At 46.4% G+C, this 25209-nt stretch overlaps 1 protein-coding gene across 1 annotated transcript; it reads left to right on the top strand.

Moving 5' to 3' along the window:
* The first annotated feature begins 1537 nt into the window (after positions 1–1537).
* On the top strand, positions 1538–23433 carry Acadm (acyl-CoA dehydrogenase medium chain). Its single transcript, XM_051165637.1, has 12 exons — positions 1538–1616; positions 4560–4647; positions 7345–7442; positions 7535–7604; positions 7852–7952; positions 8740–8820; positions 10272–10402; positions 13888–13996; positions 16814–16954; positions 17526–17621; positions 20814–21062; positions 23198–23433. The coding sequence occupies exons 1-12, from the start codon at positions 1587–1589 to the stop codon at positions 23267–23269; spliced, it is 1266 nt and encodes a 421-aa protein (XP_051021594.1). The 5' UTR covers positions 1538–1586; the 3' UTR covers positions 23270–23433.
* The last annotated feature ends 1776 nt before the right edge of the window (positions 23434–25209 follow it).

Genomic DNA, 25209 nt, shown 5'->3' with positions numbered 1-25209 from the left:
CAGAGGGGCGTGCTTCCTAAGGCTTCCATCCGGGTTACCCCCAAGTCCACATTCCAAAGAAGTGGCACTGTGGAGAAGTTTAATGGAAACAGAACGAAGAAGGTCATATATATATCAACGTACTTTTCAAGTGCGTTGGTGGAAACATCACAGAATGGTGGAAGGCTCAGATACAGGCTTCAGATACGACTTGACAGCGTGTGTCTTTGGGTTGGTGGAAGGCAGGCGTGTGGCTGTACGTTCTGAAGGATTTACCTAACAGTCACAAAGCCATTAGCTCACACACACTGGAGGGCAAGAAACAGCTACTAAGGGTATAAAACTGGCCCAGACAATGCTGACTGTGGACCTGGAATGTTCAGATCTGTCCATAATTAGAGATCTAAACAGCTAATCTATCTCACAGACCATTCAGAGGCAGGCGCTCTTTTCTGGAACATTCCCTTACAAGTATAAGACTATGGCTCAGGAAAGATTATTATTACTGTTGTTGTTGTTGTTGTGTTGTGTTGTTGAAAGATTAATATTGTGGACTTATCTCACAGTGGAATCCACATTCAGATCCCAGGCTTTGCTGTGTCATGATGCTGCAGACAAGGCAGAGAGGAGCTGGGAACTGTTCATTACTCATTAGTGGCTCAGCAATAAGCTCCTGTGTCCCAGCTGTTTGAAAGAAAGAGCTTTGGCAGCTGAGGTACCCGACACCTTCACAACACCGAGCTAGCACGAGGTCTAACTGGAAGACAATGCGACTTTAATGTAAGAACTTGTGATCAAAATGCTTTCACTGCCAATGGTCACTAGCTGAGGAGCTTCTGGATGGGCTCAGTTTTCATTCCCAAGGACGTTTCTCATATCCACATGGGTGGGTAATAAGTAACCTTGAGAATGTTCAGGAGGGGCTGGGGAGATGGCTCAGAGGTTAAGAGCACTGGCTATTCTTCCAAAGGTCCTTCCTGAATTCAATTCCCAGCAACCAAATGATCGTTCGTAACCATCTATTATGGGATCTGGTGCCCCTTTGTGGCGTACAGACAGAATACTGCATAAATAATAAATACATCTTTTTTTTTTTTAAATGCTCAGAAAAGTAGAAGTCAGAGAACCTGTTTTGCTTTCGTTTGTTTAGGTCTTGCAACTTAGCTTTGGCCTCAAACTCGCGGTAATCTTCCTTCTCAGTCTCCTGGCCCTGGACTTTCACCGGCTTTGCAAGCAGGCAAAATTGCTATTTAAATATTCAGAAGCACAGGCATACTTTCGTTCTAGTCAAATGTTTGTCAAACGGTCACACTGAAGCCGTAAAGGATCTGACTCTCCGAGTAAAGGTCACAGCTGACTTCAGGAAAGGCCCGCCTGCGACCTTTAGCCTGGATGCGGGTCCAGCTTTCCCGGGGAGCCCGCCAGGAGGACGCGACCTTTGGAGGCCCCGGGCAGCCTTTCAGCAAGCCGCCAAGGGGTTCTGGAAAGGCCGTGGGCAGGGCGCAGGCGCAGGGGGAGCCTCCCGGGCCACGCCCCTGTGGGCGGGGCCCCGGTCCTCACCGCAAGCTGCATTGTGGCCCGAGCCAGCAGAGCAAGGAGGAGTCATCATGGCAGCAGCATTCCGGAGAGGATGCCGGGTGAGCGGGAGCCGGAGGGAGGGCGGGAGCAGGAGGCCGGCTGACCCCTGCAGGGTGGTCCTATGGACCTGCTTAGCTCTCGGCCAGGGCGCTCCACACACTTGTCCCTAACTCGGGTGGGAACGCGGTGTCAGAACCGCGCTCTAGCTAAGGGGAGTACTTGCAGAAAACTTTCCCAGCAGTCCCACCCTGGGAAGGCATCGGTGTGTCCTTTCTGCGGCTTTGGGCGTAAACAGACCGATCCTGGGTGCGCACAGACCAGAACTAATCCTACCGAAGGAAAGGGAAGTGAACTGCTGCTCGCCCAGGAATAGGTTTAGTAAGCCTGTTGTTTTGTATCTCACAGACCCTCCCAGAAAACATAAGGGGGAAGAACCCATGAAGAACTTTATTGAAGTTTATCTGTACTCTGCAGCATTTTGTCTTTTAAACTCTCTTCTAGACACTAGATTCTTTGATATGTTACATATTATCGATGTATTCGTACAAGACTTACATTTATGCCGCCTGAAGCTGATTTAAAATTGCCTTTGACCCCAAAAGCCATAGTTCTAGAATTTACAATGATTTTATTTTACTGATTAATCCTCTCCCCCGCCCCCCCTTCCCCGCCATTACTATACAAGTTAACAAGCCCTGAAAGCAGAAATTGAAGGGCTTTGAAGTTATGTTTAATTGCGACAACAGGACTAAAGGTTTCTGGATACTTCCAAGGACAGGTGAAGGAAACCTGGCCTCATAACTACTCAGAAGGTTCATATTCCTTTGTCTCTGTTTCCACACGGCTATAAAACCAAGACTTACATTTCTAAGGAATGTTATTTAGTGTTGGAAGGACCCTGCAGATCGAGGTTACAGTCCTCCCCTGTCCTGACAGCCACTCTGAGTGTTAGTTAGGTACAGGACTCCCTCTCCCCAGCAGGGCCTCCTGCTCTCTGCCTGACTCCATCTGTAGAGTGTCCTTAGGCATTGATGCCCTAACCACACTTGATATATGGCCCTTGACACAGCTCCTTGCTAGCTCTCCCCTCCTTGCGCCTATAGGATAATTAGGTACTGTGTTCCCGTTCATAGGATAGGAGTGTGCTGCCCAATGCAAAACAAGTGTTCTAAAAGTGCCTGGTTTCAACCAGTTATGAACCGCCTGTCCTGGAAGCCAGCCCCCCCCCCCCCCACACACACACACACTCACTCCCCAAGGCCTATATAGCCTTTGTTCTCCCTGATTAAAGTTGAGCCTTCTCCTGACGTGGTTCTCAGATCTCCGTTGTGCTTAGGCCTGTCAGGCTCTGCCCCTTGTCTTCTCCTCCTCTGATCTCAGTGGGCTGCTGGCCAACAGCTGCCCCGCCCCCACCCCACCCCCAGGGGAGAGGAGAACCACACTTTACTTGTGCTGTTGTTGCAGACTTGAAGATGAAAGTTACTGTTGCTCCCATATTAGAATTCTGCTGGTTTGGGCAGAGAGCCAGGACTGATAAAAAGCAGTTTTATTGTGAACGTAGACTGTCAGAACATCGCATTTATTGCTTGCTTATATAGGGTCTCACTCTGTAGTCCAGGCTGGTCCAGAGCTCACAGCTTTACCTCTGCCTTCTAAGAGCTGCTACCTTCGAGCCTGCCTATCTTATTTTTAATAATCTCCAGTTATCCACTAAGATTAATGAGCCCTAGTTCCCAGGTGTGAGTTGAAATCGTGTATTTGGAACTGTTCCGAGATGGGTGTTTGCGAAACTGGGGCTCAGTGTTGCAATGCTAACTTCTTACCTCTGTGATGTTTACACACACACACACACACACACACACACACACACACACACACAGAGGCATGCAGGCATACACAGACACACGCACACACCCCTGCACATCCTCCTGCGCAACCAGCGAGCAGGCCACCTGTTAAGCTGCTCTAGTGCATGCCTAATGTCCATATATAATGAACCCAGGTTGGCTCTGCACGTGAGTTGTATAAATCCCAGCTGATCACTCTTTTAGCCTCAGAAGTGACGACAGCCTGGATTCCACAACGGGCTTGGGGCTGGCCTCAACTGCCTCAAAAGAACTTGTTTCAAAACAAACACAAACCAAATTATTAGGGCCTAGAGTGGGTAGCGCATGCCTTTAACCCTGCACTTGTGAACTAGAAGCCGATGGCTCTAGGGGAGTTCAAGGCCAGCCTGGTCTACAGGGTGATTTTCCAGTTCAGCCATGGCTACATACTGAGACCTGGTCTCAAAAACAAAGCAAAACTTCACTTGGACAGAGTGGGGAAGAGAGGGAGAGAGAGGGGTAAAGGGGGAAGCGGGAAGGAGGGGAGAGGGAGAGCAAGAGAGATTGCGAGTGAGCAACCGATTATGGTTTTTTGTTTTGTTTTGTTTCCGTTCAGTATTTGTCACTTTTGGGGAGGGCCCAAGTATGCTGCCCGTCACTGGTGCCCCAGCTCTCGACTGCCTGTAACCCCAGCTTCAGGGAGTCTGTCCCACACCCTCTTCTGGCTTTTTTGGACGTTACACATGTATGCGTAGACACACACAAAGGAAAATAAAATATAAAATTAAATAACATTTCCTTCATGGATAGGTGTCCATCTAGCTTATAGTTTGGATATTTGAATTATAATGTACCTAGTACCGACTTTAACATCGTAGCTCTTGAATACAAATGTAACCTTACAGATGCCCTGCTCACTGTTGCTGGTCTCTGCAGGTGATAATTTGTGTGTGGGTGTGTCTGTACGGAACTCTCGGGGTACATAAAGCAGGTGTGCAGACTAGAAGAGAGTAGTGGGAGTCAGTTTTCTCCTCCTACCACGTGCGTTCCAGAGCTCAAAGCAGGTCACCAGTCTATACAATAAGCAGCTTACATACCGGCCACCTCCGTGGCCCGGCCATTGCTCTCCCACGTGATAGCTACTTGTCAGACTTACTTGTTATGTATTTTTTCCAGGCCCTGAGAAGCGTTTCTTGTTTTGAGTGGCGAGCACAGCACACGAAGGCATCGCTCAAGCAGGAGCCAGGCGTGGGGTTTAGTTTTGGTATGTGTGACAGCGGGTCCTTTTGAATATGTGTCTGTGAATGAGTAGCGCAGTCACAGCTGGTCACACTGCGTCGGCTGTTTCGTAGGTGCTCCTGTGTACTCAGCAGTGTTCGCAGGCTGTATCTGTGGTATTCTTCCTCTTTTTAACAAATGGGCAGCCCAAATAAATGAGTACCTGTGAGTATATATGGATTGCCTCCAACTTTACAAGTTAAATGTAACAAATAGTTCTTTTTCTTTGGAGACAGGCTGGGAATTCACTGATCTGCCTGCTTCTCACTCCTTAGTCCTGAGATTAAAGGTGTGGGCAGCCACGCCCTTCTCAACAAATATTTCTCTAAACAGTTCCCAATTCAATGAATGCAATAAGATTTTTAAAAATAGGCCCAATTTATCTGGGCTGCAGTTTGATGGTATTAGGTGACCTGCTCAGACCTGAGACCAGGGAGCAATGTGGTACTGGAGGAAAAAGAAGCAAGATTTCTCTTTCCTTTTTATAAAATGTTAAGAGAAATCCTGTTTTGGGTGTCCTTCACCCTCCTGAAGGGTTTTTGCTTCAATTTTTTTCCTTTCCTCTAGCTAGGAAATCATTTTTTTCTGTTCACTTGATCTCTGAAAAGTTAAAAGGTGAGCTAGTTACACACACACACACACACACACACACACACACACACACACAGTGAATTAAACAAAGACTGCCCAATGGTATGAGGATCGCAGGTTGACTCTGGGCGTTTGAAATAGCAGCCTTTCCTCTGGGACTGGCATCTACTCTCAGTTTTTTCACATAATTTCCTTCATTCTAGTAAGCAGTAGCAAGAGTCTTTGACACCTGCTGACTGCCAGAGGGTGACCTAGACAGGGGTGTTTGGAGGGACTTGGGAATCTCTGACAGGAGGGCAGATAGAGCACTGGAGACAGACAGAGACAGGTAGATCTCTGCCCTCAAGGTCAGGCTGGTCTACACAGTGAGTTTTAGGGCAGCCAGGGCTACACAGAGAAACTCATAAGACCCGTCAGTCTGGTTCTGATGAGGAAAGTAGGTAGAATGTCTGCAATAGGATATCTTTGAGGATTACTAGGTTTATGAAAGCTGTTTGCCAGCAGATAATAAAGTGGTGGACGCCGTTCTTCCCTCCCACCCTTGAGCTGTCCGTAACCCTGACAGGAATTGTCTCCTATCTGTGACGGTGTGAGTCAGAACTCCCCTCCTCCACTGCGTGGCCATCGTGAGACCCAAGGAGCCACCTCCTCTCTCTGTCTTAGTCTCCTGGTCTTTTTTTCCCCCTTTCTTTTATTTGTACTCACTTTCACTGGTGATATACCATAAAGAAACAGCATGCCAGTTGTTTTATTTCTTTATTTTTGGTTTTCTTGAGACAGGGTTTCTCTGTGTAGGCTTGGCTGTCCTGGACTCACTTTGTAGACCAGGGTGGCCTCGATCCAGCAATCTTTGCCTGCCTCTCCCCTGCCCCCCCCCACCCCCGAGTGCTGGGATTAAAGGTGTGTGCCACCACGCCTGGCTATGCCAGATGTTTTAAAGGAGAACTTTTGTGTGGTGTCTGGCTGTGTACATCACTGACTGAAGTACACAGTATTCAGCCTTAGTCCATTTGTCATAATGATGAGAGACCCAATCTGTCTTTTACACTTTACCTCTCATATCCCCACACAAATGATAACTGTAGTCATAAATATTATTTTTCTTTTAAGATGGGGTCTCACTGTGTACCCTTCTCTGTCCTGAAACTTACGCTGTAGCCCAGGCTAGCCTTGAACTCACAGAGATCCTCCTGCCTTTTTGTCTGAGTGCTGGGTATTGTGTGCCACCCCAACTGGCTCTTTTATGCTTTGGCTCTTAAGTTGGTTGCCTGAAATGCCCAATACCACCTACAACAGTGCCCCACCCTCCTGGGGGAGTGGAATTCGGGGCTCACACAGGATAGATAGGCAAGTACTCTGCCAGCTGGCTGCATTCCAGCTTCATTTTTACGTTGACACGCCCACATTGAAAACTAGATAGCACAAATCTACAAAAATGCAGTTAGTAATCTACATCTACCCCAGGGTCATCCCACTAATTTTACAATGACTAGTTTTCTGCTTTTTGTTTCTTTGGTTTTTTGGGTTTTTAAAAAAGATTGATTTATTTATTTTGTATACAATGTTGTGTCTACATGTACACCTGCACGCCAGAAGAGGGCATTACATCACATTAAAGATGGTTATGAGCCACCATGTGGTTGCTGGGAATTGAACTCATGACCTCTGGAAGAGCAGCCTGTGCTCTTAACCTCTCAGCCATCTCTCCAGCCCCACAATGACTAGTTTTATTTGGTGTAAGTGAATTGTTTGAATAGTGCCTGTTGGTAATACAGAGTGTTTTATGTAGTTGCTATTTGGAGAAATTTCTTATTGCTTTCACCAGTTCATTTGTTAGAACGTATATCCTTAAATTTGTTGGGGTTAAAAGGAAGAGTGAAATTTAAATTACGATGTTGATGTTCTTACATAATTCTCTGAAACAAGTCTTGTCACTGGACGCTGACGGAGTGTGTATTGTCTCCTTAGACTGCCTCCTGATGTCAGAAGCATAGCTTATGATAAGTATAAATCTCCACATGCCAACAATGTGGGCTTGTTTCTTCAACTTGGTTTCCTCTTTTTGATGTTCTCAAAAATCATTTTCCCTTAGAGTTGACTGAACAGCAGAAAGAATTTCAGATAACTGCTCGAAAGTTTGCCAGGGAGGAAATAATCCCGGTCGCTGCAGAATACGATAAAACTGGTGAAGTAGGTATCACCCGCACGCTACTGTGAGATCACGTTACCCACCTGCCGAGATTTTAGGTATAGTTTAACTGTGTTGTTCCGTTTCCTTTTAGTACCCGTTCCCTCTAATTAAAAGAGCCTGGGAACTTGGTTTGATCAACACACACATTCCGGAGAGTTGTGGTAAGTAAGCTCCCTTCACGTGTTTAGTCCTAAAATTAGCAAAATCTCATTCTCTGAAATGTTGTTGCCAGTCCAGTGGCTTTCTGCCTCCGTTTCCCTAGTTGGGCGGCGTAGTACTGGGCTGGCTTGGAGGAGCCTCGTGCTCAGCACAGAGTGCAGGCATTTTCCCTGTGTCTAGCTGCTTCTGAGGTCCTTGAGTTGCTTGTTCTTCATGCTGTGACATTCTGTGTACACTCTGGTGCTGCAGGTGGCCTTGGACTGGGCACGTTCGATGCTTGTTTAATTACTGAGGAGTTGGCGTATGGGTGCACGGGAGTGCAAACCGCTATTGAAGCAAATTCTCTGGGGGTAAGTTACTAAGAAAATAACTCACCCTGGGGCTGGTTAGACGAGGGAATGGGTGAAGGCTCGGATGATCTGTGAAGGAAGGAGGCAGCTGATTCTTCCAAGTTGTCATCTGGCCTCCAGAAGTGAGCTGTGCCACGTGCACACACACATGTACACACACGTACGAAATAAGTAAAGCTATCGTTTAAGAACATGTTAACTACTTGCCTGGGCTGTTTGTGAGATGCTAACAGTGAAGTTAGGTTCATCTCCATTAAAAACTGTAAGGCAGATTTGCTAGCCTGGCCTGGAGCTACGATTGCGCAGCTTGGTAACGGGAGTTTGGTTCGTCTTCAGTACTGGGAGTTCTGGGTGTCCTTGTGAGGAAACTCTACACTTTGACTGCAGCTTCCATGGACATTCTTGGGCAAGGGCAAGACCTGAGACAGCTCAGAAGCCATCCTGTTGGCCCACTGCCCAGGCACTGTGCTGAAATGTACTGAGCAGTTTTTAGGAGGCCTGCTCATACACACCATGCCAAGCTTGCTCTGTGAGCATCTTACTGTCCGCGGTCTTTGCGTATCTCCAACAAGCCCCGCCTGTAACTTAAACAGGAGCTGATATTAGTAGATGTGCCTTCCTGCGTGTTAGCTTTTTCATTCAGAGCAAATGCCAGTTGTTTTTTTTTTTTTTTAATTTACTCCTTTCGGGGGAGGCAGGTAGCTCATTTTCATTTGTTGAACTGTGTTTCTGTAGCAATATACCTAATAAAATACCTTGCTGTTTTAATGTTGATTTTCCTTGGTAGCAAATGCCTGTGATTATTGCTGGAAATGATGAACAAAAAAAGAAGTATTTGGGGAGGATGACCGAGCAGCCGATGATGTGTGTGAGTATGTCCCTCGTGTTCCCCGGGGAGTGGGTCCAGGAGTGCTGGCTCTGCCGTTCAGTCTGCATGTGTCTGTTGGGCCGCATGACATGAGGACTGATGTCAACAGGTGCTTAGGGCTGTCAAGACAGCATCTCCATAATCTCCTGCTCCTTTACACAAGAAAGAATCCGCTTGTCTCTGGATTCCAGAGTGGCTGCTGCCTGCTTTCAGAAAGATGTCTGCAGCTCCAGGAGTGTGCAGTTATCTGGGTGTGGACGCTGCTTTGCAGCTCTGCTGTCCTTCATTTCCCCCACAGAGAAGCTACTTCTCTGGCTGGGCAGGGTGGCACACACCTTCGATCCCAGCACTAGGGAGACTGAAGAACTCTGTCCCCTATCTGTGCTGTGGCTCCGACTGACCTTGAACTCACTGTGTAGCCGAGATGTCCTTGAACTCCTGTCACACCTTCCTGGTGCTGGGATCACTGACAGGTGCTGCCACCCAGAACCAGTTATGTGGTGCCTGGGATTGAACCGGGCCTCGTGTATGCTGGGCTATGTCCCCAGACTATTTTTTAATCTTCATCTTGTGCAGTTACTTCTGGAGAGAGTGCGCAGTCTCTCTTTTTCTTTTTTTCTCTTCCTACATAATATCCTTTCTGCCCGAGACTTGACTTGAGCGTCATCTCAGGGCAGCTGGCTCCTCAGATCCTGGTGTGGCTGCCCTGTTACCCTGTGAGAGTCCTGACGGCAGGCTGCCTTGGCTCCTCAGATCCTGGTGTGGCTGCCCTGTTACCCTGTGAGAGTCCTGAGGGCAGGCTGCCTTCGGCTCCTCAGATCCTGGTGTGGCTGCCCTGTTACCCTGTGAGAGTCCTGAGGGCAGGCTGCCTTCGGCTCCTCAGATCCTGGTGTGGCTGCCCTGTTACCCTGTGAGAGTCCTGAGGGCAGGCTGCCTTCGGCTCCTCAGATCCTGGTGTGGCTGCCCTGTTACCCTGTGAGAGTCCTTAGGGCAGGCTGCCTTCCAGCTCTGGTTTTCCTATCTGGTTTTATAGCTTACTACATAACAGATACTCAACAAATATTCAAATAATTCAACATATATTAAATTGGAATTAATGAGTTTGTTTGAATAGAGCTAATATTTTAATATTTCCTGTATTTGTATCCTATGCCTAGTTTTAAACTGAGTCAAAATGCTTTAAAACGTTGAATGTCTTAACATTTGAGCAGTTTCTTTGGTTTTCTAATAGCGTTGTAACTTTCAGACATTCACTTGTGATACTACCCCAGAGATAAAATGCAGGGGCTGGGGTGTGGCTCACTGATAGAACACTTGCTTAATGTACTTGAGAACCCAAGTTGTAGCCTAGAGCCACAAAACAAATAAGCAAAATGATAATATTGCCAGATACTCACAATTTAATAGATAACATTTAATATTTTTCTGACCTGCGTCTGCCTTCTCTCAAGGCCTACTGTGTCACAGAGCCCTCAGCAGGCTCTGATGTGGCTGGCATCAAGACCAAGGCGGAAAAGAAAGGCGATGAGTATGTGATCAACGGCCAGAAGATGTGGATCACCAACGGGGGGAAGGCCAACTGGTACGCTGCTTCCTTCTGGGTCTCCCCATTCTAGTACCTTCCAGGTCTCCCCTGCTTCCCCGTTACATACCTTCCGGGTCTTCCTGTTCCAGTGTCCAAGCCTCTCAGTTAAAGCAAACCGTGGTTTTGAGACTGGGAGGTCTGTACGAGGTTATGAATAACTCAGCGACTCAGGGACTATTTTGAGCCTTTGAGCTATCTCTTCTAGGTAAACGTAAGAAGTCTAACATGAGCCCGGTGTGGTAGTACACACCTTTAATCCTAGCAGAAGCAGGCAGATCGAGGCCAGCCTGGCCTGCAAAGCAAATCCAGTACAGGCAAAGCTACACAGAAAAACCCTGTTTCAAAAAACAAAACAATCAAACAAACAACAACAAACAACAAAAGAAGAAGAAGAAGACACCTAGCATGTACAATGCAGTATAGGTAGCTAAACCCACTGAGTGTATCAGGCACCGCCTGAAGGAAAGCAGAAAGCATTGGTAGGATGCTGCTCTGATTCTCAGTAAATTTGTGGCTATGGGGATTGAACCTCGAGCTCTGTGCTCGCCAGGCAAGCACTGGGCTGTGATGCCCATCCCCAGAAGAGGTGTCTTAAAACCTGGGTCAAAACCAAAAACAGAACAAAAACAAAAACAAGAGACCCCAAACCGGGCCATGGGGGTGTAACTCAGTGGTCACAATGCTTGCCTAGCATGCAGAGCCCTGGGTTTGCCCCCCAGCATCATATAGAAATTAAAAAAAACAAAAACCAAAAAAACTCCAAAGCACTCATGGTGGCGTCCACTGTAATCCTAGTACTTGGAGCCAATGTGGAAGGATCAGGAAGTTGAAGGCTATCTTCAGCTACATAGCAAGTTCAGGCCAGCCTGGGCTACATGGGGCTGCTGCCCCCCTGTTCCCCAAAAAGACAAAAGCATCAGTTTATACACCAAAAAAAAAAAAAGGGCAGTATTTGATATCAGTAAAATCTAAAGCTTCAAAATGTACACAGGCTGGATAGATGGCTCAGAGGTTAAGACTTTTCTTCCAGAGGACCCAGGTACAAATCCTAGCACCTACATGGCAGCTCACAACTGCCTACAAATCCAAGACATAGATGTACATGCAGGTAAAACACCAACACACATAAAATAAAGTGATATTATGTCCCATTAAACATCAAAAGTCATTGACATAAACACGGAATTCTAAGAAAACAAGAAGACGGTTTAATAAACAAGTGTAAATTTGAGGGCGGCAGATGTAGGCAGAGGTGTGCTTCAGCGTAGGATGACTTCAGCCTGAGGAAGTACAAGTGAAGCCGGGGCCAGGCAGGAGCACAGTCAAGGCAAGCCTTGACAAAAGGGCAGTGCAGATGCTGTTGAGTGATTTAACAGGCATCAGGGGAGGCCTGGAACGTGCTCTGACACAGCTTGTCTGGGCCAATTTGGAATAAGCTTAGAATTTAATTTTTGAACTAATAATTCATGGAAAGAAGAGCACAGCTGGGTGTGGGGGCACATGCCTTGAGCCCCAGAGCTTGAGAGACAAATAGGAATATCAAAAATTCAAGGCTAGTATAGGGCACACTGAGGGACTCAAGACAGATTAATGGAAAGATAGGTGATGGATAGAAAGATAGATAGATAAATAGAGAGATAAATAGACAGACAGACGGACAGACAGACGGATACCTGCTTGACTTTTTGACTGACATCAAATACAGTGGGCATGAATGATTACTTCAAGAAGACAGTTTAGAATTAATGAATGGGAGTTTTAAAAATATAAGTTCTAGCTCATTATAAGGACAGTCTTTTCAAATTATTGAAAAGGGCCCATATGTGTTATCTTGAAAAATTGTGTTTTACCCATCAGTATAAGTACATGACAGAGATTTCTTGGGAGGGGTCTGGGGACTGTCTTGGTTACCACTGTACTGCTGTGAGGAGATACCAGGACCAGGCAATGCTTGGGAAAGGAAGCACTGAAATGGAGGCTTGCTTATACCTTGAGAGGGTCAGCCCATACCATCATGGTGGGAGCAGACAGGCATGGTGCTGGAGCAGCAGCTGAGAGCTTTACGTCCTGATCCTCAGGCAGCAGGGAGGGAGAGACAGACAGACAGACTGGGCTCTGGCATCCCCAGCAACAGACTTTCTCCAACAAGGCCGACCCACCAATAGGGCCAGACCTTTTAATCCTTCTCAAACAGGTCCACTCCCTGGTGAGTAAACATTCAGCTGTGTAAGCCTGTGGGGCCTTTCTCACTGAAACTACCACAAGAGAGTGGGTTACTAATTTTCCAGTCTGGAAAAAAAAAGTGTCTTTTGTTTGTTTGTTTTTTGACACAGTTTGGCTCCGTAGCTCAGGCCAGTCTGAAAACCACTGTGGAGCATAGGTTGGCCTCAGACTCTTGGTGACCTTCCTGCCTCACCCCCCTCCCACCCCCCCCCCCACTCCTAGGACCACAGGTGTGACCCAGCACAGCTGGCCCTGGAAAAGGTCTGCATCTGCACATTTATGTGATGCGCGGTGTGGGAAAGCATCCCACCTTAGTGGACCGTGTGGCTCATCGTGCACACGCGAGAGGCTGTGACCGTGAGTAACAGTATCGGTTGGAGTCCTCGCAAGAGCAATAGGGAAGGAAGCCATGAAAACCGAACAAGCTGAGAGAAGTACAACAAATGCAATTAAATCGTCAGTTTTAAGAACTGATTATAATTCCTCCCTGAAAAGACAAGTTCAGTGACTCATGAAATTAGAAAATAACTTTCTGTCTTTTCCCATCACTAAATACAACCATAGTCGATGGTAAACTGATAAATCACCGGGGTTCTCGGCCTAAAAAGAAGTTCATCGCTTAAGGAAGAATAAAATACTCGGCCGCTCTCTGCCCGTGCTAGGGCTGACTCCAAGGCTCGGGTGGGTTTCACTGCCAGGCCATATGCCCCTCTCCCTTTGTAAGGTTCCCCAAGCCCACATGAGGGTATATGGAAACGAGTTTGGGTGTGGCAGTCCAAAAAGAGAACTTACTTACTTACTTACTTACTTTCTCCCTCATGTGTCATCTCCTCTAAATCTTTCTGGGAAAAGTCTTTCCTCATAATTCATGTCCAGCATGCACCCTGGCTTTGCTGCATACAGGGTGAGCCCTCACAGCCACAGGAGCCCTGTCGGTGTCATCCTGCTGACCGCTTGTCCTGGGGAACATACGACAGCTCTAGTAGACAAGCGTTCCGGTCCAACACGCTCAGAGTTTACTTCCATCCTGTCGTTGCAGAAGGAATTTTTACCAATAACTCATACTACCCCAAATGTAAAAACCACATGGGTTGAGAAATAGATGGTTGAATTAGTCTGGTCACACAGTAAAATTGGTGTCTGTGCAAGTTTTCAAATGCATCTGATTCTTCAATTCCTCTTCTGCTAAGGGGGTGGGGGCTGAGAGGGGAATCAGTTTGAGTTATTCATTATGGTCATCCTCGGTTTGTGTGCATTAGGTATTTTTTATTGGCGCGCTCTAACCCAGATCCTAAGACGCCTGCTAGTAAAGCCTTTACTGGATTCATTGTAGAGGCTGACACCCCAGGAATACACATTGGAAAGAAGGTAAACAGTGTGTTTCTTTCTTTTTTTTTTTTTTTTTTTTTTTTTTTTGTCTTTTGAGACAGGATTTCTCTGTGTAGCCTTGACTATCCTGGACTCACTTTGTAGACCAGGCTGGCCTCGAACTCACAGTGATCCACCTGCCTCTGCTTCCCGAGTGCTGGGATTAAAGAAGTATGCCACCATGCCCAGCTTAAGAGTATGTTTCTTAACAATTACCTCTAGAGATAAAATTTCAACTGTAAATGTCAAAATTCTTATTTGTTTCCTTTAATGAAAATACTTTTAAGTTGGAATAAAAAATCCAGTTGTGGCCTGATGATATTGGGGACATAGATTCTGTGCCACTGAACATCTTTGAGGTCATTTTGAAAGACGGGTCCTTTGTGCAGACACATTCATGGCGGCTGCGGCTGTGGCCAAAGCCATGACTGCTGCCCCACGCCTTGGTTAGAACAGGAAAGCCATGGGGCATAGATGGATTACTTACAACCCCACAGCGGTACAGAAGCGCCCGTGCCCTGGAGACACATGAGGGTGTCAACCCACGTCAGTTGTCGGGGAGGGAGAGTGTGTTATGTAAAGAAGAGGCTTAAAAAAATAAAAAATAAAAAATAAAATAAATAAAAAGAAGAGGCTTATCTGAAGATCAGTCTCCAGGCATGCGGAGGGTTTAAAAAGAAAGGGTTTAGGTCATCCTGGTGAGAGCTGACAAGCGTGGCTTAAGGTTATAATACCGAATGAAAGGCTTTTGCAAAGCAGGGTTTTCAAAGAGAAATAGTAACGGTGAATGACGCCTGCATCAGTGGCAAAGGCGGGGTGGGTGTGGCGATCAAGGCAAGGTTCTGAAGCTTCCTCGAACAAACTGCCTTCCTCCCCCCTGTGGACTGGTTTGAACTACCTGGTCAGATGTTGGAGCTGGTCTCCTTAAGCTGAGCTGGAGAAAGGAAGCTTAATCGATATTAAAGACAAGACAGATTTCTAAGGCAGCCTTTGTTGCTTATAGAACCCTGTGCCTTGTCTGGACCCTTTAGAAATGTGGTTCTTGGGTATGTATATCACTCCTGCCAGACATGGTGGTGCACACCTCATCCCGAGTCCCCAGAGGCCGCCTCAGGAGGGTCATAAATGCTGGGCCAGCCTGGGCCACACACTGGGGCTCTGTCTCGTGGAAGGGGGCGAGGACAGGCTTTCTCCTCTAGATTGTGGACCCTCCCTTCAGCCTGTTCACTGACTGCAGAAACCAAGGTCCAGATGAATGATTTAGTGAGTCACAAAGGTAGAAGCTGACCTGAGAACAGCAGCAGTGCATCTCTTACTAATAGACTCGGATTTGGGGCCTATGCAATTCCTGGTGCCATATTAGGCCTTATTTTAAAGAGAAGATACCGAAGGCAGAGTGCACTTTACAAATAGACTATTAACCCTGTGTATATACAGAATATGAGTCCTGTGGGTAAATCACGCTTCTCCCAAGAGACTGGTGTTTGTGTGTGTGGCAGGCCGTGTGGTCCCCACTAGAAATGGTTCCTGGCAGACTCAGGTCATGTCTGTCCCATCTCTGATAAGTGGAAGGAACCTCCTCAGGGCTTGTACTTCAGCCACGGCAAATTGGTATGGCAGCTAATGCTGTCTTGCTGTTTCTAATCTCGTTTTCACTTAGGAAAACTAACTGGATCAGTATTTATTACTGAATGCACACTGCGTGCTAGGTACTCTGATGGAAATCTCTACCCCTGAGGACATACTTTTGAGTGTGTGTGTGTGTGAGGGGGGTGCAGATATTTTTGTTATTAGCCACTTAGCCTCCCACAATGTTCCTTTTAAACAAATGAGCATTTGTAAATCCGTGAGACTCATGTTGTCAAAAATGTTTTGTGTATTATAAATTGTGTGCTTTAGGATGAGTCTAAGAAGCATTTTGGTTTTTTGTGTGTGTGTTTTTAGTTTATTTGAGACAAGGTTTCTCTGTGTAGCCCTGGCTCTCCTGGGGTCACTATGTAGACCAGACTGGCCTCAAATTCACAGAGATCCTGCCTCCCTCTGCCTCTGCCTCTGCCTCCCGAACACTGGAACTAAAGGCGTGTGGTACAACACCTAATCTTGTTCCGTGTTGAACCTCTTACTGTTGTTAATTTATGAGTCAGGTTTTATTATGATGATTATATAAAAACGCATTGCATATAGAAGACCCGGTACAATATACAGTTTCCAGGATCCACTGAAAATCTTGGAACAGGAGTCCTCATGGGGTGCCCATATAAATAAGGACAGAGTTGGGGACAGCTTAGTGAGTAAAGACACTTCGCATCAAGCCTGATGGCCTGAGTTCGAGTCCCCATCCCACATGGTGGGAGGAGAGCCGCTTCCTACAAGACATCCCTGGTCCACATGTTCTGCCAGGCTCATGCTGCCCTACACCGTAAAAAGTGTAAATAAACCCCACTTACAGTAGGAGAGCAAAATCCATGTTTTGCTCAGTACATCATTTTGCTAACGATTACAGGCACTAAGAGTGTTTGCAAAGTGATTTGGCAGGCAGATGGAAAGCAGGTAGCTTTCAGGCATTAACAAATACAATAGTTATAGAGAATTTTAGGTTGGTGCTGTTTTCAGTTCGTGAAATAGTGTTTTTGATCAGAGGCTGGCACATAGTTCTAGAAAGATCCAGACTAGAAACAAGTGTGTCTGGGTTCTGTGGGAGCTCAACCCAGGAGCAGGTACCATAGCCTTGATTTAGGTGACTGCAAAAGGCCACAACAGAATGATCCACAGTACTGCTGCGACTCCTAACTGGCCCTTCCGTCATCTTCTTGCCAGGAACTGAACATGGGCCAGCGGTGCTCCGACACCAGAGGAATTGCCTTTGAAGATGTCAGAGTGCCTAAAGAAAATGTGTTAATTGGTGAAGGAGCTGGTTTCAAGATTGCAATGGGAGCTTTTGATAGAACCAGACCCACGGTAAGCGGATCGGGTCTGTAGGACCTTTGCTTTGTGGTTTTTCAATGAGCGTGTTTATCTTCACGGTGCGTGCATGGTGCTGTTTTTATTTCCCAGTACTTTTGTCAGTAACGGAGGACAGGTTGTCACTAGTCCTATGTATTGCTCCACTTCCTTTGCTGCTCGGTATAGAACTGATTTAGCAGATGCTAAAATATTCTCTGCTAGATTTCCAGAAAATCTAGATCCTAACTTGATCGTTCCCGTTGGCTGTGGATCGCTGTGTACTCTGCTGCTCCCTGGTTAAAGAGAAAGGACCTTTCAAGGCTGAGCCTCAGCCTCACATTCGGCCTAGTTATTTATTTACTTATTTATTGCACGGCAATGGGGGATAAACTCAGGGCCACTGAGCTGCGTCCCCAGTCCTGCCATTACCTTTAATTCAAAAATAGTAAACCCAGTACCCTCCTTCTCAGCCCCAGTGACACCACTTCCTGTCTGTGTAGTCCTTCAGCAAGAACCAAGCCGTATGTGCTCTGTTGCTTGATGGCAATGTGAGCTTTTGCCTCACGCAGCAACATTAACATTCCAGGTTGCAGCTGGTGCCGTCGGGCTAGCCCAGAGAGCCCTGGATGAAGCTACAAAGTATGCCCTGGACAGGAAAACGTTTGGAAAGCTGCTAGTAGAGGTAATCTCCTGTTTTCTCGTGCGTGCGTGTATGTGTGTATGTGTGTGTGTGTGTGTGTGTGTGTGTGTGTGTGTGTGTGTGTGCGCGCGCGCGCGTGCGCGCGTGCTCAGGCTGAGTGTACATATTCATACATTTGTATGGGGACCAGAGGACCATCTTTGGTGTCCTAATGCTGTTAGCTTTTTGTTTGTTTGCATGTCTCACTGGCCTGGGGCTGACCAGGTAGGTTAGTTAGGTGAGCTCAGGGATCTGTCAGTCCGCCTCTCTGGCGCTGGGATTCCTGCATGCAGCTCTTCTCCTGGGCTCTCGGGATCTGAACTCGGGTCCTCATGCTTGTGTGGCAAGCGTTTTGCTAGCAGCCACCTACCCAGCTGTTGAGGAGGTGGCTTTATCACCATGCCTGCTCTGTTAAAATTTGGAGACACTCATTTCATCTAAATATTTATAGAAATTACCTTTGAAGAACCAAATCACCTTCTCTGTTCTGTTGGGAAGAAGAGCCTGTGGCCTTATTACTACTGCCTGCCTAGATTCCTTTTGACGGTGTCGCTCACAATTGGTCACCCTGTGAGTTATGTTAAGAGAAAGAATAACTTGTGTTTTCTAGCTGCCTAATGTGGAACTGAACCGTGCTAAATTTTTAATATATGTTCTCAGTAAGTGTGGTTTTTTGTTTGTTTGTTTGTTTGTTTAGACAGGATTTCTCTGTGTAGCCTTAGCTATCCTGGACTCGCTTTGTAGACTCACAGCGATCCACCTGCCTCTGCCTCCCTAGTGCTGGGATTAAAGGCATACACTCTCACCACCCAGCCTTAAGTATGTTTTTGTTAGACCAGGCTTCCCTCAAACTCCTGAGATCCACCTGTCTCTGCCCCCTGAGTGCTGGGTTAAGGTGTGTCCCATCAAGCCTGACTTCATGATTATTTCTGTGGGCAGTTAGTAACTTTTCCCTCACTCCTTTCTGCCTCAGTTCCCCCTTCAGTAAACTTGGAATGGTGGAAGATAATCCTGTCTGGCTCCATCTGGTTCTGTGGCTCTGAGCATTTCTGTGTTCTCCCTCTAGCTCTGACTTCTGCACTGAGGTCCATGCTAGGATTTAAAGGTGGTTCCTTAACATTTGTAGGTGACTTCCAAACCTAAGCTCACTTCCTGTTGCTCTTTTCATCTCCTCTTCACTAACATGTATTCTCAAGTCTGAGGAATCGTCCAATGAGAAGCAGGTGGGGTTCTCAGGCCTCCACAGTGGTCACTTGTCATCGCTCTGCTGTCCTCTCTACCTTATGCTTTCCCCAAATGTGCTCTTTCGTTTCTAATTCCATCCACTCATTGACTTGAAGGAAGCATCTTCCTCCTCCACTCACTGCACGCCGTGAGCCCCCAGCATCGCATAGTCTGGGATTTGTCGGAGGTCACCCTCTCTCCCTCCTCAGAAGCTGTTCCATGTGAGGTGAAGTTTCTATTTTTAGAAACCTTTAACTTTAGTCTCATTTAACAAGTAGTCACGGAATAGCTGCCATAGTAAAACGCTTTGGGTGCTCTCTCTGTTGCAGGCACTTCTGAGTATGTGCATTGCACGTACTGACCTATTTCACTCCCCCAGGACAGTGGTTAGACACTGTCCTTTTCATTTATGATGTGTGAGAACGTTAGGCCCAACCAACAAATGGCAGAACCGAGGCTTGAACCCAAATAATCACTTATTTACAGATCCTGTCCTCTATATGGAGAAGAGGCTTGGCAGTTTCTTCCCTTGGGAACACTTACTTTGGAGATAACTTACTCATCACCAAACAGATACTTACAAAGAATCCAGAGCAAGCCACGATCTAAGTCCCTACATGAAACCTATAAGATGGAGTTACCAGAATCAGGTGGAGAGAGGCTGCCCAACACTGAACATGTTGCAAAAAGCAACTCCTATGAATCACAATCAGCAGTGAAGGGAAGCGCCTACTGAGGGCCCCAAGGTGGCCCTAAGCTATGATCTGTGTCCCTCTGCCCTGTAACGCATGTAGATGGCGTCAGTCATGATGGCTCTTGCCATCTCACACAGGAGGTGTTGGCTTTCATCTCCAGCTACGTTATGACAAGGACAGGAATCGTGACTTTTTGGACATGTTACAGCTATTTCTCTCCATCTGTAATAACTTTGGTTTAAAAGGCCCGCAGGGCAGAGCTCGACGGAGCGTGCCTGACACCCCAGCTACTCAGGAGGCTGAGGATCACAGCTGCCTGCCAGGGCCAGGCTGTGCAAGACCAACTGGGCTGTCCCCTAGATTCAGTGTCATGTTCATTCATGCCCCATGTGTCGAAATTACTGCAGACACTACAACTACGAGAACACTTGGTAGTTTTTTTCTGCATCTGTACTCAAAACCACATTCTAGTAATGAGAGAATATTAGATAAACCCAAACTATGGAGCAACTTACAAAAATAAATTCTTCAAAGGGACAAAAGTCAGAAAATAAGACAGGAATTAAATAGTCTGGGAAGGTGTCTGAAGTAGTAAGTGAAGCAGGGGTGGCCTTGAGTTCAAGATCAGTGCTGGCTATATAGCGAGATTATGCCTTAAAAAAGAGAAAAGAGGCTGAATGGGGGTGGCACACACCTTTAATCCCAGCGCTCGGGAGTCAGAGGCAGGCGAATTTCTAAGTTCAAGGCTAGCCCGTTCTACAGAGCTAATTCCCGGACAGCAAAGGCTACACAGAGAAACCATGTCTTGAAAAACTAGTAAGAAGGGGGCAGGAGTGAGAGACAAGGGAGGAACCAGTAGCTTGTGCCTTTAATCCCAGCACTTGGGACAAGACAAGCAAATCTCGAGTTTGAGGCTAGCCCAGTTTATAAAGTGACTCCATAGTAGCCAGGGCTACACAGAAAAGCCCTGTCTCAAAAAACCCAAGAGAGGAAAATAGCTAGAATCAATTTGTGATCTTGAAACAGATAACAGGACATTGGTGGGAAATTTGGCCAGTCTGGCCAGTGTCTATTTAGCTGTGCAGGTCCATGCCAATTCCATTGATGATATGTCTGTGGTCGTATATTGCTTTACAGCTAAGGGAAGCTGGCTGTAACTTTTCTGCAAGTCCACAATTAGTGCAAAATGCAATGTTAAAAAAAAAAAAAAGGTTGAAGAAAATAGTTACAAATACTGCGGATAGATGTCTTCTAACTGTTTCCTCCTTAATCCTAGCACCAAGGAGTTTCATTTCTGCTCGCAGAAATGGCGATGAAAGTCGAACTCGCTAGACTCAGTTACCAGAGAGCAGCCTGGGAGGTTGACTCGGGCCGCCGGAACACGTACTATGCCTCCATTGCAAAGGCCTTTGCCGGAGACATTGCCAACCAGTTAGCTACTGATGCCGTACAGATTTTCGGAGGCTATGGCTTCAACACAGAATACCCCGTGGAAAAGCTGATGAGAGATGCCAAGATCTATCAGGTGAGCTCTAAACTGCTGTGTCTGAGGGGACAGAACATTCATAAATGACAACAGTCGTCTTCAAGCTGCTGGTAATGATGATATTTGGACCAGGGAGATGGCTCAGAGGGTAAAGGCACTTGCCACGAGCCAAGCCTGACAGCTTGAGTTGGATTCCTGGACTCCACCTGTGGAAGAGAACTGAGTCCTAAGTGTGTCCCTGGGAGTTCTCTGCACGTGTGCTGCAACATGTGTGCGCCTAAACAGTGCACGTAAAAACGTCAGATAGAGTAAATGGTAGTTACGTGAGTCGTGTTTCCTACCTAAGCAGCACAGAGGAAGATTTGTTTTTTTCTTAAGTGTGGCTGCTAAGAGGGAAAGGGTGAGGCCAGTAAATGGCGCAGGTGTGAACCACATAGGCCAGGCGTGTACCACTGTGTAACGCTGCCTTCCCGGAGTCTTCAAATTTCAACCAATTACTATCTACATTTTTTTTTTCCTCTGAAAAGTGTACGTGCTGGTCTTGAATGCTGCCTGACATCTCTTGGAACGGTGCTTATAGTCAAAAGCCATGTGTCTTTGAGAACTGGTACTCGACTCTGAAATTAAATAAACAATTAGAAAAAGTTAGGGTGGGGCCTGGAGAGATGGCTCAGCAGTTAACAGCACTAGCTGATCTTCCAGAGGACCCGGGTTCAATACCCAGCACCCCATATGGCAGCTCCCAGTTGTCTGTAACTTCAGTTCCAAGGGGTCTGACACCGTTGTACAGACAAACATTGAGGCAAAATAGTAATGCACATAAAATAAAAATAAATAAATCAAAAACAGGAAAGAAAGAAAAGGTCAGGGTAGCTTCATAGGGTTCTCTACTGTGAGTTAGTTACAGCCCAGGCTTCTTGGTGCCTGCCGTGTTCTGCAGCCCCCGAGCAGATGATTTGACAGATCTACTCACAGGAAATCTAAGGCAGATGCAACGTGCTGGCGTGAGGCATGGGGGCAACTGGTCGGGTTATTGTTTTCATTCTGTTTTTCATTTGTTTTGATTCTAATTGGGACTATCCAATATTTCACGCTTTCTTTTCACGTCTGCCTTTTCTGGATGTTTATGACCTAATTTTATACAACAGGAAAGCCTTGTGTCATTAGCCCTAGAAAAGGAAAGCCCAGGAACTGGCACTACCAACACTGAAGGGTATGGGGCTGGAGAGACAGTTTAGCGATTATGCGTGCTGGCTGCTCCTGCTGAGGCTCTGGGGTTTGATTCTCAGCACCCACCTTGGAGCTTGTAGCCATCTGTAACAACAGTTCCAGGGGATCAGAGGCCCACCAGCACTGAGCATGCATGTGGGGCACATCAGACTCAAAACATTCACATACATAAAATAAAAAACAGCCACTCAGAATTTCGTCTTCACAGTGGTCAGCCCCTGCAGTCTAGTCTTTATTCAAACTCTGGAAGGCTGAACACTGGAGTTTGTGTCCTACCCCTAATCACCAGTCTTTCTCCCAGAGCCTGTCACGTACTGTCAACCACTGACTTTCCTCTGCCACCCAAGAGTGAGTGAACAGTGACTGAGGTTAGAAGCTTAGCATGGGGATGAGGGAGGACCAGCAGGGACTAAAGCCCAGGGCCTCCAGTGTCTGTGCCAGCTCCTTAGGCAGCAACGAAAAGTCACACTGAATGGACGGAACAGAGAACAACCTAAGGAGATAGGGCTAATAGCAGCTCAGGAAGGTTAAATAACAAGAGAGTCAGGTGACACTGAGCCTTACTTACATTTCCCAAACATTTTGGAATGTGAGTATCATGTTTTTTGATGCTTTAAGCCTGCCACCTGAGTTTGTAAGATAAATTTTTATTTTAAAAAAATGTATGATTTAAACTGTCCTCATAAAATAACATTTTACCAGTTGGCGGTGGCCCACTCCTGTAATCCCAGCACTCGGGAAGCAGAGGCAGGCGGATCTCTCTGAGTTTGAGGCTAGCATGGTCAACAAAGTGAGTTCCAGGTCAGCCAGGGCTTCACAAAGAGAGGACCCTGTCTTGAATAAAATAAAAGAAAATGCTTAATTATCACCTTAGATTGGAGCTACAGTAGGGCTGAGACAGCAAAAGAATGCTGGGGTCTCACTATTTTGTGTTTTCCTTGCAGATCTATGAAGGCACTGCACAGATTCAGAGGCTGATCATCGCCCGCGAGCACATCGAAAAGTACAAAAACTAACGGACATTTCTGTTAAAAGATGCTCCATCTCCACATAACGAGAGCTCAGAGCACTGTTTATGCTTCAGAGAAAAACAAAGGCTTTACTGTCTCCCCAAGGCAATGAGATAAAAGATGAAAGAAGCATACCCCAGACCTGTGCTGTTTGTCCCAGTGGCGCGTCCCCTCTGCTGACTTGGTGACCCTTCAGATTACTGCCACTTTCCTGGATTGTGTTACTGCTCTGTGATCTCTTATGTTAACCACAGCTGGAGGAGTGCCCTGGAGCATTAGTGCTCACGAAGGTGACAAGAAGGAACAGGAGGAACACTGAGAAATATGATAGATTTGCACCCATCAGATCCAAAGACTAAACAGCGTTCTATGCTGAAGTGTTAATTTTATATTTACTTTGTTTTGCACAAAAGAGTGAAAAATCGAATATTCATTTTCTCCCATTATTAAAACTGTAAAAAAATTTTTTTCTGGAAAAATCTTAATACTGAACCAACAATTCACCTGTCTTGTTTAAAATAATCCAATAAAGCTAACCTTAAATTATTTTTCTATGGCTTCATGTCTGTACAAGCTTGGGCTGTTGTACACAGCTGCGTTTCATACCCGACTTTAAAAGTGAACTGAAATAAAAGAAGTTGTGTGCTGTTCCATGGTGTTGTGTGTCTGTGTGCAGTTTTAGTAGCTCTTACCATCGCAGACCAAGCGTGCTGTCACATACTCGCCGGGATCGGGGCAAACACCGGAGCGCTAATCTCCACAGGCATTTTAATACTCATAAAGCAGGGCCTTATTTTACTTTTTGAGCCCGCATCTCATGTAGCAGATTACCTCCAACTTGCTATGTAGTCCAGGATAACCTCGAACCCTCATCTTCCAACCACCCACACCTTCCAAGCCCTGGGGCAGACTGTATTTTTGAAAATGTTTTTCTACTCTCAAATTCATCTTCAGAAGTTTTAGTGGAGTTAGAATTCTGCTTTTATAACTGCATTTTACCTAGACTTGTCTTTTTTTTTTTTTACTGGTTATCCAGAAGCATGAAGTCTTACACTAGAGAAGAGTTCATTCCTGGGTTGGCGCGATGGAGCTATGGTCACTTATCTCTGTGCCTGGCAAGCTGAGTTCAACACCTGAATCCCATGTGGTAGGAGGGGAGAAGAGACTTGTTCGAGTTGTCCTCTGACTTCGACAAGCGCACGACAGCATGCTCATGTACACATGTACGCCACAAAATAAGTACATGTTAAAGAGAAAGATGCCACGGGCTGCGGAGACGGATTTATATAGTACATGCTGCAAGCTGTGAGGACCTAAGGGGCTCCTCAGCTCCCACAGAGAAGTGTGGTTTGGCTGTGTGTGTCCGTAACCCAGAGTTAGGGAGGCAGAGAAAGGTATGTCCCTGGCACTTGCTGACGTCACATCCTGTCAGCCAAACCCATGAGGTATATCTTTAGTTAGAGACTCTGTCGAAAAAATAGGGTGGAGAGATTGAAGAAGACACCCAACGTTGATCCCTGACCTTCACACATGCGTACACATATATGAACACGCACATAACGGTGGGCACTTGGATATACACATACACAATATTTTTGTATTAATCAAGGTTCTTTAGAGAAACTGGAGAAATAGGATGAAAACATATTAGAAGGATCTAGATTGGTCTGGGTAGTCCAGCAAAGGCTTCCTCAGTGTGAAGGACCCAGTAGCCGCTCATTCTAGAAGCTGGGTGCCTCAGTATTGCACCTGGTGCTGGAGTCTTGCGGAGTCTGGAGATCTAGTGTTCTTCAGTCTGTGTTGGAAGCTTGAAGAAGCTGGGTCCTGGTGTCAGGGAAGGACCGAGGCGGCGGCGGCGGCGGCTGTAACATAAACCCGCAGCAAAAGGAGAAGGCATTGAGGCAAAAAAAAAAAAAAAAAAAAAAAAAAAAAGCACAGCTTTTCCT

Source organism: Acomys russatus, chromosome 23 (assembly GCF_903995435.1).
Source record: "Acomys russatus chromosome 23, mAcoRus1.1, whole genome shotgun sequence".
Lineage (NCBI taxonomy): Eukaryota > Metazoa > Chordata > Mammalia > Rodentia > Muridae > Acomys > Acomys russatus.
The sequence above is the reverse complement of the archived record's forward strand: the minus strand, read 5'-3'. Positions and strand labels throughout refer to the sequence as shown.